This window comes from Eubalaena glacialis, chromosome 14, assembly GCF_028564815.1.
Source record: "Eubalaena glacialis isolate mEubGla1 chromosome 14, mEubGla1.1.hap2.+ XY, whole genome shotgun sequence".
In the NCBI taxonomy this organism is placed as follows: domain Eukaryota; kingdom Metazoa; phylum Chordata; class Mammalia; order Artiodactyla; family Balaenidae; genus Eubalaena; species Eubalaena glacialis.
In genome coordinates, this window is record NC_083729.1 from 20,991,102 (window position 1) to 21,015,865 (window position 24,764).

Below are 24,764 nucleotides of genomic sequence, written 5' to 3' on the forward strand. Positions count from 1 at the left end.
GAGGGGATGGGGAGACATGGGGGCACCCGGCTGAGAGAAAAGGGTCCCCCAGCCAGCATGGCTCTTATGAGGAGAGCCGGGTTGGGGGAGAGCCAGTTGGGCTGGAATGCCAGGACCCAGAGCACACTCTGGGCAGGGAGGCTGACTCAGGCCTCGGAGAGGCTGCCCAGGCTGCAGGGGAGGGCGTGGGGGGTGCAGGGGGGTGCGGGCGTGGCTGAAGCGAGGCTTGGAGAGTCAGGAGCAAGATCCCCCATCTCCAGAGGCCGGAAGCTCCACTCCAGCTCTAATAAAAGTTCACACTTAAGCCCAGCAGCTGGCTGTGGACCACCATGGAATCTGATTTCCTTTACATCCTTGTCCCCAAAGGGGATTCTCCCCTTGAAGTGTAATTGTCATGATAAATGAGGTAGTTACCTCTCAACCTTTAGGAGTGAGGTTGAGTCAGCTACTAAAAAGTGACTGGATTGTGGCTCTTGGAGTTCTGTCCTAGACTGCAAGTCCTGGAGACATAACGGGTTGGGGTGTCCCCTGGTGGCGGGCCCTGGAACAGCAGACTCAGGGTCCCACCTGGAGACTATGCCAGCTAGAATGGGCTGTATAATTTGCGGGGTCCAGTGCAAAATGGAAATGTGGGCCCTTTGTTAAAAATCATTAAGAATTTTAAGACTGCCATCTTGAAATAAGCGTGGGGTCCTGTGCAACTTCATAGGCCTACGCACTTGGCCCTGATTGCAGGCGCTGAGGCCAGTGCTGGCAGTGACTTGATCCTGCCACTTTACAGATGGGAAAACTGAGGACCAGGCAGGCAAAGTGACCTGGCCAGTGTCAACTAGGAGAGACAGGTGGCGTAGCTCCTGACCCAGTACTCCCCACTCTCCCACCCTCCCGCCTCTTCTGGGCACTCACCCTGTGCATCTCATCAGCAGATGCTTTAAATAAAACTTGGTAGAGCTGAATAACAGCCTGGAGTGGGGACTGTCAGGGAGCAGAGCAGGCTCTCAGGGCTTCTGTGTCTTGTGGGTGTGTGTGTGGGAACCCACGGGGATGCTGTGTGTGTGCACGCACGTGGAGGAGTGGGTCTGTGAGGACAAAGTCTGCCGGAGCGTGCCGGTGTGAACTCATGGCCCTCACTGACTTTGCCACGGAGGTGTGGCCCCTGCTGCAGCAAAGGGGACCCGCCCAGGGCAGGCCCCACAGCCCTCTTGACGGGTTGCTCTGTTCCCCCAACAAGGCCACACGGGACTGACTAGGGAGACCTGGGCCTGGAGCCTCCTACAGGAAGGATGCCTTTGGGGAGCAGGGAGGGAGGGGTGCTGGGCCCGAGCAGCTCACTTCTTGGGCTTCCGGGGGGAGATGTCCAGAGGCGTCCCGGGGGCCGGCATGTCCATGGGAAACATGTCCACCCACAGCTCCAGGCGGCCCTGAGGAAGGAGGTGTGGCAGGTCTCACGGACTCCTCCCTCTGCCCAGCAAGGCCAGCTCTCCTCTCCCTCCCAACCTTTGTTCTGTCAGGACCCATTTCATCAGTTTTCATCCTTGGATGCCAGCAGTTCCTATGACGTCACCAATAGCCAGTGGCAGCTTCTGAGGGAGATACCCTAGGTCTCCATCTGAGGTGATGTAATTCTCACACAAAGTTAAGACTCGAACCCTGCAAGTTACGGCGAAGGGCCATGGTGTGTGCGTATGAGGGGAACGCAGTGAACAGCATGAGGATTTGTTTTTACGGACCCAGGTTGGGACTCCCTGATCCCAAATACCAAAGAATCTCAGATCCCGGCCAGGCCAGTCACCTGCTCGATGCCCGGCTTGTCAGGGTTGAGCAGCGGCCGCGTCTCCACGTGTTCCGGCACCAGGCGGCAGCCCACGCGGGGGATGTCCTCCCAGTACCTCAGGGCCAACAGTGCCACGTGCTCTTCCGTGGGCTTCCTCTGCCCTGTGGGTACCGGTGGAGAGCTCACACACGAGCTCAGCAGAACAAGAGACCTGTGCTGGGCCAGGGACTCAGGGGCACAAAGAAGCCCCATCTCCAGTTTACTGTTGGGAAACTGAGGCACAGACGGAGATGTGGATTGCCCAAGCTCTCAGCTGCCTCATGGGCCCAGAAAAGTCTGTGTCCTTGGGTTTCCTCTGCTTGGGAGAACTTGACCAGAGAATTCTGGGCTATGAGGTCAGGGAAGAGAAAAACCCACATCCTGTCCCAGCACCCTGAAGATGGTTGGCACTGGTTTCCTGGCAGAGATACCTGCTGATTCTCTGGGAGGTGCCGGGGGGGCAAAAGTGTGGGGAGAGCCAGACCGACCTGGGTCTATGCCCTCACTCTGCCTTGTAAGAACTGAGTGGCCTTGGGCAAGTCACTGAAACCCTTTGGGTCTCGGTTTCCTCATGCGCAGAATGAGGAGACCCTCCCTACCCTACAGGGATGCTGGGGGAGAGAGTGAAGGGGACAAATGGGCAAGCGCTATGTGGGATGGGGAGAAAGGGCGGAGGCTGGGCGGACAGGAGGGGGACACTGGGGTGATGAGCGGATGGGTGGTCCCACCACAGGGAAGTGTGGGTCCTTCCTTGGCCTCTGACACCCCCGTAGCTTTGTCCAGCATCCTGTTACCGTTCTCGTCCTCGATCTCGGAAGGCCCTGTGAAGACGCGGTTGGACACCTTCACTCTCCCAGGGGGCCCGAAGTGGGGGCCGTCCACTTTGCCCTCCTTGCAGAGGCGGGTCAGGATCTGGCTGGGCTTCATGGGGTCCCGCCAGATATTGTAGCCGTGTCTGTTGGAGGAGACACATGGGCTGGGTGGGGCTCAGGGTGCGGCTGGACCATCCCCAGGTGGTAGATGGTCCTGGCCAGTTTTCTTAGGTTGGCCGTTGCTCCGTGTCAGCAAGTGAGCCCTGCCCTGTGCTCCAGGATCAGCTGACACACCAGGGCTGCTGCAGGCCGATCCCTCCTGCCCTGGGCTCCGGCCCACGTGCTCAGTGTCCCAGGGATGAGTATCCAGTCTTCCCCAGGGCAGCCCACACCATCCCCCCACTGTGTCCACTCCAACGGAACTTCAAAGACTCCCTGAGGAAACTGATAACACAAGAGGCTAAGGGGCTTGCCCAGGGTCATGCAGCCTGGCAGTGGCACAGGGCGGCCAGATCCTCAGCGCACTCTTCCTAGCGCACTTCTGCCTCTCCTCCCAGCCCGCTTTTCTCTCCTCATCCTGCTTCCTCTGTCCTGGAATCCCCTGTCTCTCTCCCTGTCTTGGAATCTGCAGTCCTGGCCCCTGAAGGCTGAGCCCAGAACCTGTCGGGGTGGAGGCCTGGCTGGGACAGAAACCATAATATGTCCACCTTCCCGAATCCCACGGTCTGCATCTTGTTTTTGGAGTCAAGGTGCAGTAGGTGCGCCCTGCCCCGCCCCACCCCACGCACGTGGAATAGGTCTGGGCGATGCCACAGGTGGCGCGGTGCTTGCTGTAGAAGCGGTTCTCCAGGTCGATCTTGGTTTCCCCAATGAGGTCATCGGTGCCTACCAGATCCCAGTCGTATACGGCTACCGTCAGCAAGGATTCCATGGGGAAGCAGGCCTCAATGTCAAAGGACCTTGTGGGACAGGGTTGGGAGAAGGGTTGAGGGTTGGGCTGGGGTAGGGTGGAGTAGGAGGTGGTCTGCTCTGGGGAAGTCAGGGCAGGGTGGAAGTGGGACACCAGGAGGCCTTACTTCCCAAAGACGGGGTTGAGCTGCTTGGAGATGTAGTTCTCCTTGTCACGGATGTCAGTCTTGCCTAGCCGGATGGCGATGTAGGGGTCGGCTTTGCCATTGATGTCTGCGGGGTGCAGGTCCGTGGCCTGGGATGGGAGGGGTGCTCCTGAGCAGGGTCCGGGCACCTTCATCTTCCAGTGTCCCTGCCCCTCTCCCTGATGCTCCCATGACAGTGAGGGGCAGGAGCACGGACCAGAGACTTGCTGTGTGACCCTGGGCAAGTCCCTGACCCTCTCTGGGCCTTGGCTTCCTCCTCTATAAAGGATGGCACTAGACCAGCTGACCTCCCTGGTGTCTTCCAGTTGGGGGCTATCAGTCTGTAGCTGCTTCAGCCCTTCCTGGGCAGGAGGACTGGGAGCCTGGGGAAAGGACGTGAGGGGACTCTCACCCGGACCACGTAGACCCGGACCAGCACGTTGATGGGGTCATTGCTGGGGATGCCCTGGAACATGCCATAGGTGGGGTCATAGCCGGCTTCCCGGGACACGTCCTCTGGGAGTGGCACTTTGTACACGCAGAGGGAGCCCTGGGGCAAGGCAAGCGTGGGTCAGGGTGCAGGTTCCCATGGCACAGGCAGGAGTGGCCATTCAAAATAGCACTGAGGGTCTGCACCCTGCTGCGGTGGGGCCTTAACCGTTTAGTTGCTGGGGTACGGAGAGTCAGGGGTTCTGCAGGGAGTGGCCGGAGTCGGGGGGCAACTCTGAGGGGTGTGGAGTGGGGAGGTGGGTTTAGGGCAGATGATCTTTATCAATCAGCATGGAAGTATTTTCACACTTTACCAACCGGGTTGGCTGACAGTTCCACCTGGCTGTCAGCCCCGGGCTTGGGGTGGGGAGAAGAGCTGGTGGGGGGCTCAGGACTTAGGGCCCACTTGTGCTCCCTGCCTGACCTTGAAGCGGCCCACGATGCGCTCCTCCTCGGTCGCGCCATCCTCGTCGTCCCCCGTCTTGCCCCGAAGCAGGTTGAACGTGTGCAGCCAGTCCTCGAAGCTGTCGAACTCTGACTCCAGCTCCTTGGGGTACACCTGAGCCAGGCCGGGCTGTCAGGGGGCGAGGCCGGTCCACTGGCCTCTGTCTTGCCCCCGGTGTGACCCTACCTTCTGGCTAGGTCTGCTCCCAGACCCTCACCTTGAGTTCATCAATCTTGGGTTTCTTCTTCTCAGGGGCCTCAGACCCTTGGCCTGGGCCTGGGTTCTGGGTTCTCTTCTTCTTCTCCTCCTTTGCAGCCCTTGCCTTCTCCTTGCCCTTCATCGGCCCCTTCAGGCCTGGCCAGAAACAGACAAGGAGGCAGAAATGATCTGGCAGGAAGGCCTGGGTTGGAGACCCAGCTCTGTCGCTTTGCTAATTTAACTTGCAGGTCTCTGTGTGCTCATCTGTAGAAAATGCAGACAATGCTGCCTGGCATGCCCGCCTCACATGGGAGCAGGGCACCAGTATGCCAGAAATGTGCAAAGACTGCTGTGTGCCCTTTGACAGAGAGGGGCAAGGAAGGAGCTTGGGCCTGGTGCCAGCTCACTGTGCTCTCTGGCCTCAGTCTACTTGTCTTTAACATTAAGAGGATTGTTCTGTATCAGCATTTCCCAAACAGCATTCAATGGAACACTAGGTGTAGGTGTTCTTGGAATGCTTTAAAAGAAAAGATATATATATATATGTGTGTGTGTGTGTGTGTGTGTGTGTAAAATAAGCTGGGGCAATATTTTATTATGTCTTCCTTCTAGAGATTTATAATAGCATTTGTATATTAAAGGCACTGAAAAGTCCTGCACCAAGGGACCTGTTTAACCCATTTGACCCCAGAACCCTCTTTTCCCTTCAGAAGACCCATTAATAGTGTTCCATGGAAAAGGCCTGGAAAATGCTGAATGGGGTGAGCTCTGAGATCCCTTCCAGCTCTGATGTTCTGTGACTCTAAATGTCTGTCCCTCACTGTGGCTACTGAACTGGTCAGAGTAAAAGCCACTCTAGATAAGGGTCTCAGCCTGCTCTCTGGTGCCCAGGGATGCCTGGTGATATCTGCTGTTGGCTGCTGCAGCTGGGAGGGCCCATGGGAAGGGGAAAGAGAAGCAGCTGGTGTGACAAGCAGGGGAGCCACCCATCCAGGGGGCCGGGAGGGAGAGGCAGAGATCCAGGGCTCCAGGGCTCACCCTCAGTGTTGTCCATCTCCTCCTTCTCCTCCAAATCAATTCCTGAGGCCTCTTGCTGTCGAAGTTGCTGCCAAAAGATGAGGTGAGGAGGAGGGAAGGTGGGTTTCCTAGGGAGGGGTTTGTTGAACCCACGCTGTGGTCTTAGACCAGTCTTAAATGCTTAGAGGCAGAAACTCTTTTCCATTGGGTTTCAAACCCATGATGTGCTTAAGTGGGTTAAAAAAAAGTTTATGATGTGTACAATGTGACTTAACTGTACTTAGGGGTTATGATTCTTTAATTGTGTATGATTGAAAAATATGTGCTCTTCAATGTTGCTTCTTAGTGGTATTATTATTTTAATGTAGAAAAGTATAACTGAATAAGAAAATGTGCCTTATTTTCTTCAGTCAGTACACACTGTACACTAAATCATCAGGTTTCACCCAAGGTGTCACCGCCACCTGTTGGCAGCCTGTGCAAATTACAGGAATAGACTTGAGGAGACAATGGGCAGCCTCTTGGAGCTCCAGCCTGGCCAACTTGAATTCAGGAGGTGTTGGTGGGAGAAGATACTACTAGGTGTCCCCCAGTTATCTGCTCTCCTGCTCTCTAAAAGTTTTTGGCACACAGCTACCTAGCTAAAGATTACATTTCCCAGCCCCCCTTGCAGCTAAGTGTGGCTATGGGACTAGATTCTAGCCAGTGTGAGCTGAAGCGATATGTGCAGCTTCTAGGCTGGGCCCTTAAAAGGAAAGGAGTATCCGTCCCCTTCTTCTCTTTACCCTTCCCGTAGACTAGTATTAGGACGTGATGGCAAGCCATCTCTAACCACACAGATGCCAGTAACAAGATGGCAGGGTCTTGGTCCCTGACCCCACTGAATCACCATACCAACCTTCCTCTTGTTCACATCAATCTAACTTGCTACAGCAGTTTAACCTGTGCTCTAACATGGATGGTAAATATCACACACAACTCGGGTCATAGAAAGGGCCTGGGGAGAGAATGTGGCTGGATCAGCTTGGTTGAGGAAACACAACCATGGGCACATGTCCATCCTGGTCAGTCGGTCAGTCAAGAAGTGCCCTGAGCTAGGCTGGCAGTGTGGAGAGAGACAAACGAGGAAGAGGAGACATGAGCCTTCTGGAACTTGCAGTCTGGCTCAGCAGACAGAACCCGTGTGCACACAATAGGGGAAGAACATTTCACAGCCACAGTGACGGAGGCATGTAAAATAAAACAGCTGTGTATTATTACGTAAAATAATAGTAGCTGTGCAAATACTACTGAGAAGTTGTTGTTCCCTTTGGCCTCTGAGCGCATATTTCTCCTCTTCCTCAAAGGTCACCTCCTCTGTGAAGCCTTTTCTGATGCCCCCAGACACTGAATTGCCTTTGTTATCACATGGTAGTGTATCTGCTTACGTGTCCATTTCGCATGTCCAGTAAATACTCAGGGCAGGTAGCCAATCTTATCTTTTGGCTCCTGTTGCCCCTAGGTTGGTGTCTGACTCATCATATATACTCAAGAGATATTTGTGGAAGAAATGAATGAGGACTAGAGAAAACCAAGGCAGGGAAGGTAGACTGGACCTCCATCCTGGAAAAGGGTGAGCTAGAACTTCGAGGTTGTGAGACAGCCTGCCACAAGCTCATGTCGATGGAGTGGGGGAGCCAGCTCTGGTGTGGGTGGGGAAGAAGCTGGATAGGAGGGTCTGATGTGGAGCTGGGGTCCCCTCTCCCAGCCCAGTCCCTCCTCGGCCCCCTGCCCAGGCCTAGGCCTCACCTCTTTCATGGTATCGATGGAGGCAAAGTACTTGGACCACCAGTCCAGCATGCTCTCATCTGGCTCCTCCTCCTCTGGTTCTTCTGAGCTGCCCTTCTTCTTCTTCTTCCTCTCTTTCTCCTCATCAGCCTGCAGGGTTGGCTAGGTCTAGAGTCCTGCATACATCCCCGCACCCTGGCCATTCCCGGAGCCCTGAACAATCCAGGGGTCCCCCATTCATTCCGACCATCTGCTCCAGGAAAGCCCTGGGCTCCAGGAGGCTCTGTGGGGCTACCGACATCAAAGGGGCAGGGCCTTGTTTTATGGATGTCACGGCCCAGAGAGGGTCATGACCTGCCAGCATGAGCCCCCAGCCAAGGCAGGATTGCCTCTCAGGGGCCCTGCAGCCCAAACAGCTCTCTCCCTCTGAGTCTTTGGAGGGGTGAGATGGCCGGGGCATCAGGGGCTATGGGGTGGCTCGGTCCCTGATGCTGTCTTCCTTGGCCTGATACCCTATGTAGTATAGGGTCTTCTCTCCCCAGAGCCCCCCGGCTGGTCCCCACACTCACCACATCCACCTTGATGACGGCATCAGAAGTCTGCAGAAAGGAACCAAGGAGACAGGGACAGACTTAGCCACTGGGGCCAGAAGTGGTAGGTAGCGGTTGGCCAGGGAGGGTGGAGGAGAGGGCGCTCACGCAGGGATGTTCCCTGTGTCGTGAGCGCTGTGCTCACATGGCCAGTTCTGGGTCTGTGGAAGGTCTGCCTCGAAGATGTGTCCTCAGACCTTCCAGGGTGGTGGTTTGCAAACTTGGCTGCACGTTAGAATTACTGGGGGCTTTTAAAAATCATCAGTTGCAGGGCTCCACTGAGTCCAAGTGGGGGTACTGGGCACCAGGAGAGTTGTAAACTCTCCAGATGACTGCAGTGGGCAGTCAGAGTCAAGAGGGGAGGCTGACACGGCATGAGGCTGGAGGTCAGTAATGTTGGCTGGATGAAGGACAAGTGCCTTAAAAAGTAAGTGGACACAAAATTACACAGCTGAAGAGGAACCTGGTGAAAAGGGCCCCACCAGAGTCCAGGGCCTGTGGGACGATGGGGCAGCTCAGGTCTGTGCCACCCTCTTGGTTCGCTGATGGCCTGAAACCAGGGGGCTTCCCTACCCCGCCCCTGCCTCCAGGAGGAACAGGATTCTCAGGGAGGAGCTCAGGAAGCTGGGAGCCCAGGGGGATGTGGCATCTCCCGGTGTAGCCCCAGAGCCCCTGGCAGTGCCATCCCAGGCCTGCAGGCCAGGCCCCGGGCCTCGACTCCTCCCCTTTTCCATGAGCCATGCCCCGTGCTAACTCAGCCTGCTGGCTGGGACTCTCTGGGGACCAGGATGGTGAGGTAAGGAAGGATCCTTTCAGACCCGACTCAGATCTCAGAGGCTAGGAGACGCCCCTGGGCTGTGTGAAGCACATGCAGTCAGGAACGGGACTTGGAGAATGTGCTGGGAAGGAAGTCTGCTTCCCGCCCCTCTGTCCTGTCTGGATTCAGGATGGCCTGTTGCAGGCCAGCCTCCATCCCGCCATCCCCTGCTGATGCCATGTCCACATCCGAACACCGAGGTGACAGGTCTCCCTCTGGCAGACAAAGAGCCCCAGTCCCAAAGCCAGGAGGAATAAGGCGCTTCCACCTGGAAATCCTGCCCCAACCCATGCCTTGGGAGAGTTGTTTGTAAATGGCTGGGAGGGAAAACCAGGGACCCTCTGGAAAGAGCACTGGTGTTTGCACAAGGAATCCATTGCCTATGGTGTCGTTTGTTGGAATAAAAATAATTGCAGGCTATTACTTCACACGGTTACTGCTCTCTCTGTCTCGCATACGTGTGTACCACGTGTTCATGCACATGTGCACACACACACGCAGAATTGAGAGTCTCGCTTTCCAGGACAGTATAGGATGGGGCTGTGTGCACATGCAGTCAGGGTTAGCCCTGGCCCATCGCACGCCAAAGGAGGAGTGACTTAATGTGTCGTCTTGTGTGCGGGGTGGCCCGGCTCTGGGAAAGTGCCACCCGCAGTTGCACGTCCCCAGTCAGCGTGGGGCTGACCCCAGGCGCCTTACCGCATCCAGCTTCACCACGGTCTCCAGCTTCTTGACAGACACCTCCGGCTCCATGCTCACCACGACCTCCCCTGTGGGGTGAGAAGAGGGGCCCGCACTGTACAGCACACGGCGGCCCTGGAGGAGCCTGCCTGGACAGAGAGATGGACAGACAGACAAGGAGGAGCAGCAGTAACGGTGAGAGTCAGGGCTGGCTGGAAGGACCAGAGGCCTAAAGCTGATTCTAGAGCTTTCCGAGGGAGAGGGAGAAAAGATGGGCATAAGGAGAGGGAGGAGGTGAGCCAGAGAGGAGGGTGAGCCGTGCTGAGTGACACAGTGGAGGCCGGGGGGGGCGGGGGAATCGGGGGGTTGGGACGGGGAGGGCCTGGGTCTTCTCCAGGAAGCGGCTGAGGAAGCCATCTGCCCTCAGGCCCTCTAAGGACCCCTGGGCTCTGGCCTTTCTGGCACTAGAGCTTGGGGCCACCCTGGGCAGCCTTCCTTGGCCCTCAGGGCGGGACCTCCCTCCTGGCCTACCCCGCCCACTTAGGGATGGCCCAGGAGGAAACCAGGTGGGCTGGATTGTGAGCTGGAGGCCCTGCCCTGGGCCCAGGAGCGCCATACCCGAGGTGTTCCAGCTGGGGGCTAAGCGGTCCGGGGGCCGGTAGATGAAGCGCCGCAGGGAGCTGACGGTGTGGGAGCCGACCAGGGTGTAGCGGCCGAAGGCCCGGCAGTCCACCACGCGGATGTTCAAGGGCGGGTGCAGGAGCTCGTTCTCTGGGAGGTCCTGGGGGTGGGGCAGGGACCCTGAGCTCAGAGAAGGGGCAGAGGCACCCAGCTCTGCCCAGGCAGGTCCCGGCCCACACTCACCACTTCAAACCACTTGACGAGGGTGTTGAAGTTGGGGTTCTTCTTGTAATTGTGGATCAGGGACGACTGCACTCCCTTCCCCGCGCACTCGATGTCTACCCGCGGCCGGTCCACCTGGGCCAGGTTCACCCGCTTCAGGTCCCGCAGGCCCCAGAACAGCACCTGCGTGGGGGGGCGGTGGGGGGTAGAGGACAGCCCCTCAGTCAAGGGCACCAGCTGCGGGCGGGCAGGGCCACCTGAGGAGGAACCGGGCTGTGGGTGGACCATGCGTCAGGAGGGGCAGGGCTGGGAGAGCCGAGGAGGGGCAGGTGTCCTGAAGGCGCTGTGGGGTGAGGGTGGGTGTGGGGGGCAGATGGGAGGGCCAGGAAGGGTCCTGGTCCGTGGCAGTGTGACTCAGCACAAAAGGGGCAGGCGCCGGATGGTCGCGAGCCTGGGTCTGCTACTGGCCCCTGGGTGTGACCTTGGGCCAGTCACTTCCCCTCCTGGGCCTTCAGTGTCCTTATTTGAAAAACGGAGCGTGGCCTGAGGTTGCTGAATACCCCCGGAGTTTGATGCCAACAGTGTAATGCATGCATACGACCCTCATGGAGAGAGAGTGAGGGGAGCCAGGGAGCAGAGCACAGCAGGGCCTGTTCAGGGCAGGGCTGGGAGGGGCCGGATGGAGTCCTCACACACCTCTATCCGGTACTTGCTGAGCACGGGCCGGATGCCCATAGGCACAGGCATGATGGGACCTCGGTCCACGTCCACTGGGCCATTGATGGGCGGCAGGTCGGCCTTCCCTGCTGGTCCAATCTGGGGAGTGGGGGACATAGTGTCACACCCTGGGGAGCCCGGGGAGAGGGCTCTCTCTCCCCATGAGTTATTTGGCATGTGATCTGGGGAGACAGGGAAGGCTGAACAGCCCAGGTCCCCAAGAACCACACCCCCAGCTTCTTGTCCGACTGGTCTCACAGCAGGATGGGGAGGAGGAAGGCCCCTGGCCCAGCCCCCTCTTTTCAGCAGCCCCACCTGCAGCAGCTCGAAGGCGGCCAGCAGGTCCCCGGCCGTGGCGTTGCCGCGGTAGATCTGGTAGTACTCGAGCTGAGGCGGGTAGCGGGGCGGGCAGTATGCCTCGTCGGCCATCTTCACCAGGGGCTTGGCAAAGGTCCGGCCTATGAAGTCGGCTTTGCCCTGACGCAACAAACAGCCAAGGTGGCCTCTTGGTGCTTGAACTGACCAAGCATGTTCACACCTGGGATCTCATTCAGTCCTCACCACGGCCCCATGTAGTTGCAGGTGTGATCACCCCATTTTACAGATGGGGGAAACCAAGTCTCAGGCTAGCTCCAGGCCATGCTGGCAATGAATGGCAGATGCAGGACTCAGGACTAGAAACAGCTGCTCCTACCCCTAGTCCAGAGCTCACTCAGGGCACCCCAGTAGCTGAGGTGGCTTGTAGTAAGCGGCTCCCCATCTCTGGAGGGGTCACCCTAATCCTCCACTCCCTTACTCCAGAGCTCCCATGGAGAGCTATGAGGCTGTTACTGACTGTGGTAGGTGTGGGCAGGGGTTGGGGGGCCCCTCAAATGGGGGAAGACTGGGGACAGCAGGCTTTCCTGGCACATCTGGGTCTGAGCTTGGTCTGTCTGTGCCGGGAGGTGGGACGCCCTGGCCTGTCTCCTCCCTGAGGCCCCAGAGGCCCACAGCATCGGGAAGGGGTCAGGCTGCAGTGACAGGGCAGGAGACACCCAGGGTCTCCTGGAGGGGCTGGTCAGCAGCCCAGACTCCCAGCTTCCCCGGCAAGCACCCTGGCCAAGGGGCTCTGGGGGTGGGCTGTGGAGGTGGCCGCTAACGCAGGTGGAGTGTGGGGGAGGAGGCGTGGTCCCTGGTGCCAGAGCCCACCCATACCATGGTGTCCTGGTCATAGATTTCGATGACAATGATGGGGGGGTCGTCCCGCAACTCATGAGCTTCGCCATAGAGCTCCAGGTTGTCGAACACCAGCATCTGGTCCCAGGTGGGGCACAGGGTCTCATTCAGCACCTGCAGCATGGTGGGGGGGGCACAGGTAAGTGATGGTGGGTGGGCAACACCTGAAGAGGAGTCACCCCCAGTCACTGTGGTTTCCAGGGGACGCGGGAGCAGGAGTGCCATGCTCCCTGACTCTTCTGGGAATCTCAAAATGAAGGCTGATATGAGGCCTGCTCCTGACCCTCTCTCCCAGCCCCCCGCCAGTGTCTTCCCTGTCTTCTGTGTGGAATGTGACCACGATTAAAGCCTTCACCAGTGTGGCCTGGGCCTGCAGTCATCTGCCAGGCTTCCCTCTAAGGATCTGGGGTAGTGGCTGGTCTGTTTCTCCAGGTCCCAGAGGCTCACAGGCCCCCTCCAGTGCTCTCAAAGCCAGAGCCAGGCCCTCCTCCCCGGGGCCCTCACCTCTGTGCACTGACTCTGGTTGATGAAGAAGACACGGGCGAAGGGGTCCGAGAGACCGCTGCTGTCGGCGGCAAAGAGGCTGCGCGCCTGGTACATGTGGGCACGGAGCTGGAAGGCCTGCTTCTCTGTGGGGGGAGCAGGCTGAGGCTCGGGGAACAGGCCACCCGCCGGTGCCCTCCCGCCCAGGCCCGGGAGTCCTCGCTCACTGGTGTAGACCAGGCTGATGGGTGGGAAGGCGTGCAGGCCCGGGCCCTGGGCCGCCCTGACCTCCTCGAAGCCGCAGGGCAGGCCGCACAGAAAGTCCTTGCGCTGCTTGCTGAGGCCCAGCCACAGGTAGAGCTCCAGCTTGGCCTGCACCGTCCAGCCCGCCGAGCCGAAGCCCCGCTTCCCTGGTAGCTGGGGGTGGGCGCAGGGTCAGCTGCCGGAGCCCAGGGCGTGAGGAAGGGGCAGGAGGCTGGAGGAGGCTATGGGCGGAGGGGCCCCTGCCCTCCGCAGCCGTCCCGCTGGGCTGTGTGGTTCGGAACACAGTGCAGAGGGGCATGGGCGGGGGGGACCCCCCCGGGGGGACCCCCCACACCCCTTTCCTATTCTCTCCAGCTCTTCTCTGAGCACCCCGTCAGCTCAGGCCAGCCAGACCCAGGGGTGGGGGTACTGTTCCCTCCAAGGGGAGGTTGACCCCTTGAAAAAGTGCAGACCCCAGCCCCTCCGCCCCCAATCTTGCTCCCCTTCCGGCACCTTGAGGAAGAGCGTCTTGACCTTGGCGCAGTCCTTGCCCAGCTCCTCCTCCACGGTGGAGAAGAGCAGGTCCTTGGAGGGCACCCGGGCGTAGGCGATGCGCTTGTTGTTGCTCATCATCCAGATGAAGACGTCGGGGACGCTGTGCTGAGGCTGGGGTGGGGGCGGGGTGGTGGCCCCGTAAGGGAGAGATCCTGCCTCTTGGCCAGGCCTGAACCCACAGAGGAAAGGACCCCGGCGCTGGGTCTTCCTTCTCCTCCCACCGATCCAGCGGGAAGAACACAGGACAGGGTGAAAGGCTTGGTCTCTCCTGTCCCCCAATGGCTGTCAGAATGGGAGGGACCTCCTGGATGGTCTGGCCCAACCCCTCCTGTGCAGCCCCCCTTCCGCCACCTTGGGTCACTCTGGTTTGGGGCTGGCAGGGGGCACACCTCATCTGCCAGGAAGCGCAGCTTGTGCAGGAAGTTCTGGCACAGCCTCAGCTTGTCCCGCACCGTGTGCCACTTCACCTGTGCCCGCAGGGTCTTGGCCTGCTGCCCCATGCTCTCCTGCCGGGGTCGGGGGTGTAAGTGGGGCTCAGGTCATGACGCATGATGGAGGGTCTGGTCCTGGGGGCTGTGACCTCAGAGACAGATGTCCCCCACCTCGGGTTCCCTTTTCACCTCCAGACCCTCCCTCCGTCCCCGGTGTGGTCCAGCCGCGTCCTCACCAGCTCCTGCATGCAGGACTTGAGGCGCTCCCGGTCCAGCCTGGTGCGGGACCAGTGGCCCTGGTCCTTGTCCGCGAGGGAGAGGAAACGGCTGGGAGGGGGAGAAGCAGGGCTTAGCAGAGCCCACCCGCCAGCAGGAGGCCTGCAGATGCCTCCTTCTCTGCAAACCCCCCACTTTTGACCCCCCACTGGCAGCCCTGCCACTTACTAGCAGCCACAGCTCAGCTCCTCCAGGACGCCCCGCAGTCGACGCTCAGGGTAGGACTTTTCCGTTTTGATCATCTCCTGCACATCATTCAGGCCTTCTTCCTGTGAACCAGGGGTGTGAGCTGCAGCCCCCCTCAGCCTCCCCAAATGTCTCCCCCATTCATCAGGGGGATGAGGGGCTAGCGCCCTAGGACCTCCCACGAGCGCCGTCTCCGGACTGTCTCGCCATCACAAGGAAACCCAAATTTTCCAGGTTCTGTTTTCAGAACCTGAAGGAAGAAGCCACCTCTGGGCCATGAGTCTGTGGTCCTGGTGGACCCACAGGGGTCGGACAGAACTCAGGGCTAGATGCAGGGGGTGGGGGAGTGCAGGCCAGAGACAGAGGGGTTGGCCAGTCACCTCTAGGGAAACCCGGGGCTGGATGGGCCAGGGTTCCCAGACTCCACTCCGGGCAGCCCTCAGGCTCTCCACCGCTCCTGGGACTGGGGCGGGGACAGGAACACAGGTTCTACTGGGGCCACTCTGCAGTTCCTCCCCCAACCCCACGGCGTGCTGCCGGGCAGACAGGACTCGGGTGTTGCAGGGGAGCTGTCCAAGCTGGGCGAGGCCCTCTGAAGCACACGCCCTCCGCCTTTCCCCTCCCCGCCGTGGCCTGGCCCTGACCAGCTTGTCTGCGATGTGGTCCATGATGTTGGCATTGTAGAGGCGGCGGCGCTGGTCCGGCCACCAGCTCTTGATGTAGATGCAGGGCTTGCGCTCCAAGTAGGGCAGATGGAAGTAGTTCCTGGGGTGGGAGCAGGTGGGAGGTTGAGGACTGGGTGCCCAGGGAGGTGGTGGTGGGGCGGGGCCAGGCCATGAGAGGATGGGAGGCAGTGGGCAGGGCTCCCAGGACCCTCTGTCCTGGCCGGCTCACCTGTCGGTGATCTGGGGCCGCATGGGTGGGCTGGAGGAGACTGAGGGCAGGTCCCCACCCTCGTCAGTCTCGTCGTCACTCGACTTCTGGATCAGATCCACTTCCTCCTCGTCCCCAGGCTCCTTCCGAGGCCGAGGCCGAGGCCGCTGGGGTCGAGACAGACCATCGACTTCATTCCCATAGTTGCCTGGAGGCAGAAGGGGGCACCGAGGGCCTAGAGTCCTTTCCCCACCAGGCCCCACCCTGCCCTCCAGTCCAGGGGTCTGTGGGAGGGAAGAGGGAGAGTCAGGGAATGGGGCCGGTGCTCACAGGTCTGTGCCAGCTCAGACACGATAGAACACTGGCCAGAGGAAGGGGCCATGTCCTGCACTCCTGCAGAGGTCTCACTAGGAGCCCTGATGACCGCTGAGCTCAAGGCCCAGCCCAGGACGTGGCCCGTATTCCCACTCTCTCCTCTCCAGTCCCATGAGGGCCTCGCTCCCTTCTGCAGGGAGGGCTTCTTTCCTCCTCGTGTCCCTAACACAGCCTAGCCCTTAGGTGGAACTAAGGCCGACCCTGTGGGGCGTGTGTTCTCAGGTGCAGCCGCTGTATGCGCTGTGGGTGCCTGAGGACACACGAGGGAAGTGGTCAAAGTTCCCCGCCCCACCCCGGGCTGTGGAGCGGGGCCTGGCAGTTACCACCCAGCAGCCCCCGGTCCTGCGAGCCCAGCTCTCACCTATAGTGACCTCAAAGGTGATGGGCTTGTCTCCGTTTTTCCGGTCGATCATTGAGGCCTCCAGGAGGGCTCCAAATAGAAAGAATTCTTCCATTTTCCCCACGCAGCTCTGTGGAGAAGGTGGTTCAAACCCTCCGGAAAGCTTAATGGGGTGGGGGCTGGGCCTGGGGCCAGGCCTCCTCCTATGTCTTACAGACAGGCCCTTGGGGCTAATGGTGGGGACATCCTACCCGGCTGTGGAGCTAGGAGCCCCGACACTGAAGGCCCAGTTCCTCCGGCCCTCCAGCCTGTCCCTGGAGGAAGGGCTGCTATGTCCAGCACAAGGACAGCCATAGCCAGGAACAAGGCAGAACAAGGCTCCACCTTGGGACCTCCGGGGAGAGCACAGGCACAGGCAGGGGAAGGCGACAGAGGTCCTACTGCTTTCTGGGGAGGGAGGCCCCATCCTGGGGGCAGGCAGGAGGGACACTGGCAGAGGCCAGGCGCAGGCTGCCGTGGTGGGAAGGGGGTTGAGCACAGCGCCCTGGGGCCTCACCTCGGAGACGGGTGTGGCCTGTTCCACCTGCACCTCCGTGGAGCTGGTGAGCTCAGGGTTGGAAGCGTCCAGGATCTCCACCGCCAGGCCCAGCATGAGGCGGGCGCGGAAAGACACGCCCTCCCCCAGGCCCTCGTTCAGGTCCTGGTGCTCGTCCAGCAGCGTGTAGTTGCGTGTGGAGCCATACATGTTCACCCAGGCGGGGCCCAGCGTGGGCAGGAAGCCTGCGGGCCGGGGGCAGAGGGTCGAGGGGCTCACTCGGGTGGAAGGACCTATTTTGGGGGCTCCTGGCCTGTACCTCCTGGTTGCTGAGCTGAGGACCTCGTGTCTCGCTCGGGGAAATGTCTGAGGCGGCAGAGGGCCTGCGGGCAGCGAGGCTCACAGGGGCTGCGGGGAGAGCGGTGTCTGCTGCGCGGGGCTGGCTGTGGGGTAGCCTTGTCACTTGCATGGGGCACTTCTGTGTGTCTGCTTATTCTCTGCGGGAGCCTGAGCTGGCCATGCCGCTCCACATACACACACGTCCATTTCTGTGGAGCAAGATCACGCCCCCTGCTTCCCGGTGCCTGTGGCGGGGGCCGTCTATGACCTACTTGAAGGACCGATGCCAGCACCTCCCCAGGTCCTCAGCAAGGCCTTTGCCGTCTGTGCAGACCTGTGTGCCACTAGGGTCCCACCTGCCTCTGCAGACCCCTGCCCTCTCTCCGAAGGCCCTTACTCTCCGCCTGTGCCTGTTAAACGCTCTTCCTCCACGAAGTACCCCCAATTCCTAATCCCAACTATTTTTCTCCCATTAGGATTTGTTATGTTTCGTGTGTAGCACGGATTCAAGTCTGCCTTATGTGTTTTGTTTGGTTTCTGTTCTGCCTAGTTTACAAAGAACATTATAGCATTTAAAAAACTGAGATATTCTTCCTATAACATAAAATTCACCATTTTAAAGTAGGCATTTCAGTGGTTTTTCGTGCACTCACTATGTTGTGCCACCATCCAGGGCATTTCCATCCTCCTCAGAAGAAACCCCATACCTTTCAGCGGTTCGTCCCAGTTCCCCTTCCCCCCAGCTCCTGGCAACCACTTGTCTACTGCCTGTCTCTATGCATTTGCCTATTCCGGACATTTCATACAAATGGAATCATACAATCTGTAGTCTTTTGTGTTTTCTGTCTCAGGTTTTGAGCATTTGGTAGCACACCCGTCTCCCTCATCCCCAGGGGAGCACCGTGAATACCAGATGCATTCCTCCTTGTTCTGTATCCCTGGTACTTAGCTCAGCGCTCTGGTCCTACAAGTCTGTAGATAGGTACTATGACAGCAGTACACGCATATATGTAATACGTATGTATATATACATGTATATAATTACTATTATTCTCATTTTACAGATGGGAAAACAGGTATGAAGGTCACGCAGCTTCTAACTGTCAGAGCTGGAGTTCAAATCCAGGCTCAGGCGGGCCCAGGCACCTCTGTGCAGACGTGAACCATGAGTTTCCACCCTTCCCTGGAGGCAGGGGCTGTTGGCAATGCCCTGACCATGCCTGGCACCTTTCAGGCAGAGGTACGGGATGGTGGTGGTGTATGGGGGGTGGTCTCATTTACGCTACCCCTTTAGCCCCATGTCCCACCCCCAGTCTCCTGCTGCTGACCTTTGTCTCCGTCGTTGGAAATCTTACGCAGGTCAATGAAGTGGGTGCCGATGGCCACGTCGTTGACCTTGTCTGAGTCCCGGATCTGCACCTTCATGCGCTTGCAGAGCGGGGGAAACAGGTCTGTAAAGACCACCTGCTCATTCCACAGTGGCTCATAGCTGCTTTTCTGCACTGAAGTCTTGCCCTGGTGGGAGGGAGCGAGGGTTAGGGTTTGTGTACATGCATGAGTGTGCATGTGTGTCTGTGTGTGAGTGTGTATATGTGTGCTATGTGTGTGCATGTGGTGTGTGTGTGTGTGTGTACTTATCTCCTCACCCTTCCCCACCCCAGCCTCTCTGGCTCTTCTCCTTCTCAGTGCCCCCCTCCCCTCAGCTCTTGGTGACCTGGGGGCAGTGAGGAATCCCTAAGGCCCAGCCTGGCCTCACCCCCCAGCCCCTCTGAGCTAGAGCTCCCCTCATCTCTCTCTCCTCACTTCTAGAGGTGACTCACCAAGGTGATCAAAGGCCAGTCTCGTGGCTTCTGATTTTGCCTCACGTCCGTCCCCAGGACCCCACACCCAACCCCTTGCACCTCTGGTGCCTGTCACCCCAAGCCCCAGCCTCCTGCACCCCAATACCTTCTGGCCAGCAAAGAAGACTTGCACGTAGGGGTCAACCAGGTCCTTGCTCTCACCAATGAAAGCCTTCTTCATGTTGGCCATGAGGCCTGTGTTCATGCGGGGCAGCCCCTCTGCTCGGTAAATCTTCACGTAGAACCGGGCCCACTGGCGTTCGGGGGGCACCCCCTCGGGGAGCAGCAAGTTCCTGCTGGCACATACAGCTAGGGCTGGGCACCCCGACTCCTGCCCCAGCATCTACATACCCCTGGGGGCTGGGACAACAGGTGAAGGACGGCGGAGAAGGCCCACACCAGGACTAAAGACACTGGAGTTTAGGGCACCTGCTCTCTTGTGATCCTGGGCAAATCTCCCCATCTCTCTAAGCCTCAGTTTACTCACCTTTAAGACGGGAATAATATGGTATTCCCTCTCAGAATATGATAAGGCTCAAACAGGTTAAAATATATGAGTACTTTGTAAACTGTAGCGTGGGAGACCACTCAATATTATTATCCAGTTTTCTCAGCTTTGTGTCACATCTTTCATCTCCTACACAAAAACCTCACAACTGGCCCCCACTCTCCCTCCTTGGCCCATGGAAGGCATGATTCATTGGATCCTGCACTTTTTCTCACTGAATCCAGATGAGGTCCCAGAATATTTCTCAACAACCACTGTCAGCTGCCTGGAATTGGTACAGAAAACAAATCTCTTTGCTCTCCTGGGTGTAGACTCAAGACCCAGCAGCTCTGGGACTCCGCTCTTTTCTTCCAAGTTTCTCACAGTCAGAAGCCTGGATGTCAAATGACTGTCACTCTTGACTGTCCTCTGTGAACCCCTGCCTGCCCTGCCTCAGTCCTTTCTGCCCCATGAGGAGAGTCCCCGGACACCAAGGCTGGCCTGGCCTCAGTCCTTCCAGGGAGAGATGGGCCATCTGGGCATGGGGGTAGGGAGATGGAGGGTGAGATCCACCCTGGGGGCTCCCTTGGTGTTCCAGGAAGGGCTGGGCCGGGTCTCCAGGGGCTGGGGGAGGATGGGAGCCTCACCCCTCAATGTCATCCTCGTCCGTCTCGTTGGCCTTGTGGGGCGTCTTGATGTTGTCCCCCTTGCCCACCACGGCGACGTCGCACTTCACATAGCCCTTCAGCCCCGCGGAGATGTCGTCGGGGTCCGACAGGATGGCCCACTTGTGGTGGAACTGGTGCTCTGCGGTGACGAGGAGCAGGGGCTGCACCTGCTGGCCTACCCAGGGCGGCACCTGTCCTCGGGGCAGGCCTCGGAGCCCAGGTCATCAGGTCTCGGGGCCCTGGGGCCACAGCTCTGCCTGCCTCTCGGCCAGGGAGACAGAGGTCCCCGAGCAAGGGCGGCCGAGGCAAGGCCCCGCCCCTGGTCATGCACCCAGGTGTGTGGCGTGGCTTCAAACAGAGGAGCCTCCTAATTGGTTTCTCTGCCTGCAGCCCTCCTGCCCCCAACCCATGCAGTCAACCACCATGCAGCTGCCAGACAGAGCCCTCAGAGAGGCCCTCCCTCTCTCACTCCCCATTTCAAACCCACCTGAGGCCCCCCAGTACTTGGGGGAAAGACCACAGACCTCAGCATCCCCTGTGGGGTCTCCTGATACAGCTCTCCCCAGCTCGCAGTGTTCACCCTCTGCCCGCCCCCCCGTGCTCCTGCAAGCAAAGCTGTTTACCCCTCTCTGAATAATTCATATTGCTGTTTCATACCCCCATGCCTTTGTGGCTGCTGTTCTTTGAGCTTGGAATGCCCCCATCCCTTCTGTCCCCCACCCCAACCCTCCACCTCCCTATTCACACTTCTAATCATTTTGTTCATGTGTCTCCTCTTCCATGCAGCCTTCCCTGACTTCCTCAGAAGAGCTGATCCTGGCCCCTTTCCATATGCACATCTCCTAACTCACTGTCACTGTGATTATCTACTTATTGTCTGTCTCCAATTTCAGCCTGAAAGCCTCCTAGAGACAGGGACCGGTAGTGTCACCCCAATACTCCCAGGAATTAGGACAGTGTGGAGGAAAGGACAGATGTCAGGAGAGGAGGCCACTCTAGGACGAATCTGCCCCTTCAGGTTGACTTTAAAGCTGTTTGCAGGCGTTGCCTGTATGAAGGGCACATCTTCTTCCTTGATTTTGTGTGGGCGCTGGAATCGCCCGGGACTCAGAAGTTTCCTCTTCCCCTCCCTCCTCTTTCAACTTCTACTATAGTTCAGACCTGTTGCCAGCAAGCCTCTGTCCCCATTCGGTTCTGTGAGATGTGTTCAGGACTGTGTGCAGAAATCAGCCTGTTTGGGGATAGGCCAGGCCAACTGTGTCTCCGGAGAGATAATGCCATTGCAGAGTCTGAAGAGACACACCGGGATGGTGAGAGGGGAGTAAGCCATGTGTGTGAGGGGTCACTGGAGGCCGTCAGCTGTACTGGCGCATCTCAGGAGGAGGGGGCCATGTCCTAGGCTGCCCCAGAGCTTCAAGGGTCTTGCCAGAGTGGATGTTTGTGGGATGGATACATGAACAGATAGATAGCCAGATGGCTGGATGGGGAGTTGGATAGTAGAAGATGGGTGGTAGGGTGCCTGGCTGGCCTAAAAGGTAGATGGATAGAGGGATGGATGGGTGGCAGACGGATAAATGGATAGAAGGATGGATTAACATACGGACAGGTGAGTAGGTAGATATGTGGGTGGGTGAAAGAATATATGGATGGATGGACAGATGTGTGAATGAATAGTTAGATGAACTGGGGAAATTTAGCAAGGAAAGAGAATAAGACTCAGGAGGGACATAAAATTTGTCTTCAGAGTTAAAGGCTATTTGAAGAGGGAATGGATTTATTCTTTCTGTTCCTTCAGAGAGAGATTGGACTAGATGTTTTTAGGGTCTCTTCAAGCTTGAATGTTCTATGATTTTGTGATTTTTATGTGTATAATCTTGGGTTTTCAGCTTAGATTTCCTGGTCTGAGTCATAGTTACAATGTGCACCAGCCAAGTGTCTACTAGGTTGAACATAAGGAATCGCCAATTTGTTCAACCTAATAGTTTAGTGGCACCTCTGAGACACAACTTCTTTTAGCCTCATTTATCTCGTCTGTAGAATGGGAAGGAATGCTGATGTCTCCCTCACTGTTTTGTGAGGGTCAAATGTGATTGTCTGGGTGCAATTGTATTGTCACTGTCAGAGGGCCTAATGGGTCCTTACTGCACCCAAGTGGCGGGTTCACTTCAGGGGCATGGGTGGGGCCCAGTGCCAGCTTGTCTGCCCGTGGTTCCCAAGCTGGCCGTGTGGTGAGTGTTGTCTGTCAGGCTGAGGCACCTTCTCTGTCTGGTCCAACCCTCACCAGCCCTCTGGGCCACGCCTTGGGGTTCCCTCACTAACCCCACGCAGTGCTGGCTTATGGGTTCCCCCAGAGCTGCTGAGCAGATAGCCCACGCGGCTGTTCTCAGGCAGCCTGGGTCCCTGGACGGATGGTCAGTGAAGGTGTTTTCAGGGCACAGTGTCCCTCAGAGACTGCCCCCCGCACTGGGTGTTGGGAACAGCGTGGCTCAGTAGGGACTCTGGAGTCACACGGCCTGACCTCACTGTAGACCAGCTGGGTGACCAGGGAAGCCCCGGCGCTCCTCTGGCGCCCAGGCCCCTCAGCTGTAAAAGGGGGCCATGCTGCCGCCTCTGCAGGCCTCCCGTGAGCCCCGCCGACTGGGCACAGGTGGTCACTGCGACTGTATGCAGGCTGGGCACCCCATCGCTCTGCATACCTGAAGACTGTGTGCACTCACGGCCTCACCTGAGCCCAGCGGCCTGGCCAGGCTGAGCCCAGGGCCCGCCAGGGTGGGAGGGACCGCGTGTCCCGGGCTCCCGGAGCTGACCGGCTGTGCAGCTACTCACCCGGCTGGGAGTACACGGTCCCCACGTCCATTTTGAAGGAGCCCACCAGGGTGCCACTGCGCAGCAGGTTCTTGGAGTGAATCACCTTCCAGGCAGAACCACCAGTCGCCAGTCAGGCGGCATGGGGCTGAGGCTTTCCGTGGGGCGGGGAAGGGCTGACTGATAGTGGTGCCATGTCACTCTTTCTGGGGATGTGAGCTTCAGGTGAAGCAGGAGGGCGTCTGGCAGGGCAGGGGCAGCTCTCTGAGGCTTAGGAGCAGCCTCTTCTGCCTCGCCTGTGCTTTGCTGGCCGCCAGGTATGGGTGAGCAGGTTGTACGCTATACAGAAGGATCTGGCTAATGGGGTGAGAGGGGCCCACATCCAGCCTGTGCCCCACTTGCCCGGCTGTGTGTCTGGGTGCTGTCTGCCTTTTTATGGTTGGCCCGCCCAGAGGGGGTGCCCTTTTCAAGTCCGCACAAAGGTGCAGTTGGAGCTAAGAGCCCCGCCTGCCAGGGGCTGCTCCCCACTCACCGAGATCTTGATGATCTTGTCGAACATGACGTCAGGAGAGACATGGAAGTCGAAGACGAAGTACTGGAGGGGGGGAAGGACCCAGACTTGCTGTCACTTGGAGGGCAGAGGCTAAATGCCGGGCACCTCCCTCCTGAAAGTGCCTGTCTGCACCCCAGCCATTTCCCTTGAGCCCCAAAGTTTGGACGAGCAGGAGGGGCAACCACTGGTCCCCCCGACCCCGGTGAAGCTGGGAGTCGTGTGGTCTTGAGCAACACATCTTCTGAACCTCAGCTTCCTGAGCTGTCAAATGGGGGTAATGATGCCCCCCCTTAGAGTCTTGTTATGAGGCTTGATGAGATACGTGTAAGATACTGTAATATACGCTGTGGTTATATGGGTCCCACAGACATCACCATTAAACCACAATGCTGCCTAGAAGATGCACCCCAAGTTTGGAGGTGTTTAAATGTAAACTAAGCTGAGCCTTAGAATTTAGAACTGATGAACTTAATCTGCTGTAAATGTAACTGCCGTGGGCGCGACCTGTCCTCTCCGGCTGGGAGCTGCCACTCACAGCTGCAGCGCCCACCCATCTGTCCCCGCCTTGGTGTGCGGGCGCTGGGAGCGCGGGTGCGGACGGTGAGCAGAAGGGCCACTGTTTTGGTGAACTTGTGGGCAGGGAGATGGCGAAAGGTCGCCGAAGAGCTTGGAGCAAATGAGAATCTGCTCCTGGCTGCTGGAGGCTCACACTAGAGCATTGTGGGTAACAGCGCCAGCTTTAGAGCCAGGAAGACTGAGCTTTCACTGTTGCTCCAATCACCTCCCTTCCTGAGTCTCAGTTTACACCTCTGTGATGTGGGGATAATGAGCCAGGGCCTCCATGTGGAACTGCTCCGGGGCAGCATTCACGAGGTTGCTGGGAGACGTGGTTCGGAATCTAAATGAGATGACCCGGGTCAAGCATTCAACCCAGGCATGCACACGGCCACTGCACAATAAATACCAACTGCTATGAAGCACTATGCCCAGATGACGCTGGTCACGGGGGACTGAAGCTCTGGAGGGGTGGGTGGTACAGGCATCTAGACACGCAGATGGTAACCGATGCCTTGAGGCTGGGGAGATACCCAGGGAGAGAAGGAAGGAGAGTAGGAAAGAAGCAGGCCCAGGACAGGGCTCCAAGAAGCAGCAGCACTTCAGCAGTGGGCACAGGGAGTGTTGCCAAGAAGGGCAGTGAGGAGAGGAGCTGGAGAGAGGGGAAGGCAGGAGAGTGGCAGGAGAGGTCCCCAGGGCAGGGGGCGGTGAGAGGATGGAA

The 24,764-nt window shown here is 58.4% G+C and overlaps 1 protein-coding gene across 3 annotated transcripts in view; it reads right to left on the reverse strand.

Annotated features, from left to right (window-relative positions):
• OTOF (otoferlin) overlaps positions 1–24,764 on the reverse strand; it is a 96,138-nt gene that overhangs the window by 3,478 nt on the left and 67,896 nt on the right. For 2 of the 3 annotated variants that reach the window (XM_061168693.1, XM_061168692.1), the window contains 32 exons: positions 23,468–23,530; positions 22,957–23,041; positions 20,110–20,269; positions 19,082–19,268; positions 18,463–18,649; positions 16,817–17,040; positions 16,282–16,390; positions 15,567–15,753; positions 15,317–15,437; positions 14,655–14,755; positions 14,447–14,537; positions 14,169–14,285; positions 13,738–13,890; positions 13,209–13,398; positions 13,003–13,127; positions 12,478–12,612; positions 11,599–11,760; positions 11,263–11,382; positions 10,588–10,749; positions 10,342–10,504; positions 9,742–9,812; positions 8,205–8,234; positions 7,657–7,785; positions 5,890–5,956; positions 4,871–5,007; positions 4,633–4,767; positions 4,132–4,269; positions 3,702–3,829; positions 3,414–3,584; positions 2,608–2,768; positions 1,793–1,935; positions 1,333–1,421 (listed from right to left, as the gene is read on the reverse strand). In XM_061168693.1, coding sequence (XP_061024676.1) covers positions 1,333–1,421; positions 1,793–1,935; positions 2,608–2,768; positions 3,414–3,584; positions 3,702–3,829; positions 4,132–4,269; positions 4,633–4,767; positions 4,871–5,007; positions 5,890–5,956; positions 7,657–7,785; positions 8,205–8,234; positions 9,742–9,812; positions 10,342–10,504; positions 10,588–10,749; positions 11,263–11,382; positions 11,599–11,760; positions 12,478–12,612; positions 13,003–13,127; positions 13,209–13,398; positions 13,738–13,890; positions 14,169–14,285; positions 14,447–14,537; positions 14,655–14,755; positions 15,317–15,437; positions 15,567–15,753; positions 16,282–16,390; positions 16,817–17,040; positions 18,463–18,649; positions 19,082–19,268; positions 20,110–20,269; positions 22,957–23,041; positions 23,468–23,530 — 4,241 coding nt within the window. Of the gene's footprint in view, positions 1–1,332; positions 1,422–1,792; positions 1,936–2,607; positions 2,769–3,413; positions 3,585–3,701; positions 3,830–4,131; positions 4,270–4,632; positions 4,768–4,870; positions 5,008–5,889; positions 5,957–7,656; positions 7,786–8,204; positions 8,235–9,741; positions 9,873–10,341; positions 10,505–10,587; positions 10,750–11,262; positions 11,383–11,598; positions 11,761–12,477; positions 12,613–13,002; positions 13,128–13,208; positions 13,399–13,737; positions 13,891–14,168; positions 14,286–14,446; positions 14,538–14,654; positions 14,756–15,316; positions 15,438–15,566; positions 15,754–16,281; positions 16,391–16,816; positions 17,041–18,462; positions 18,650–19,081; positions 19,269–20,109; positions 20,270–22,956; positions 23,042–23,467; positions 23,531–24,764 lie in introns of all 3 variants that reach the window. The other variant, XM_061168691.1, reaches the window with a different exon arrangement.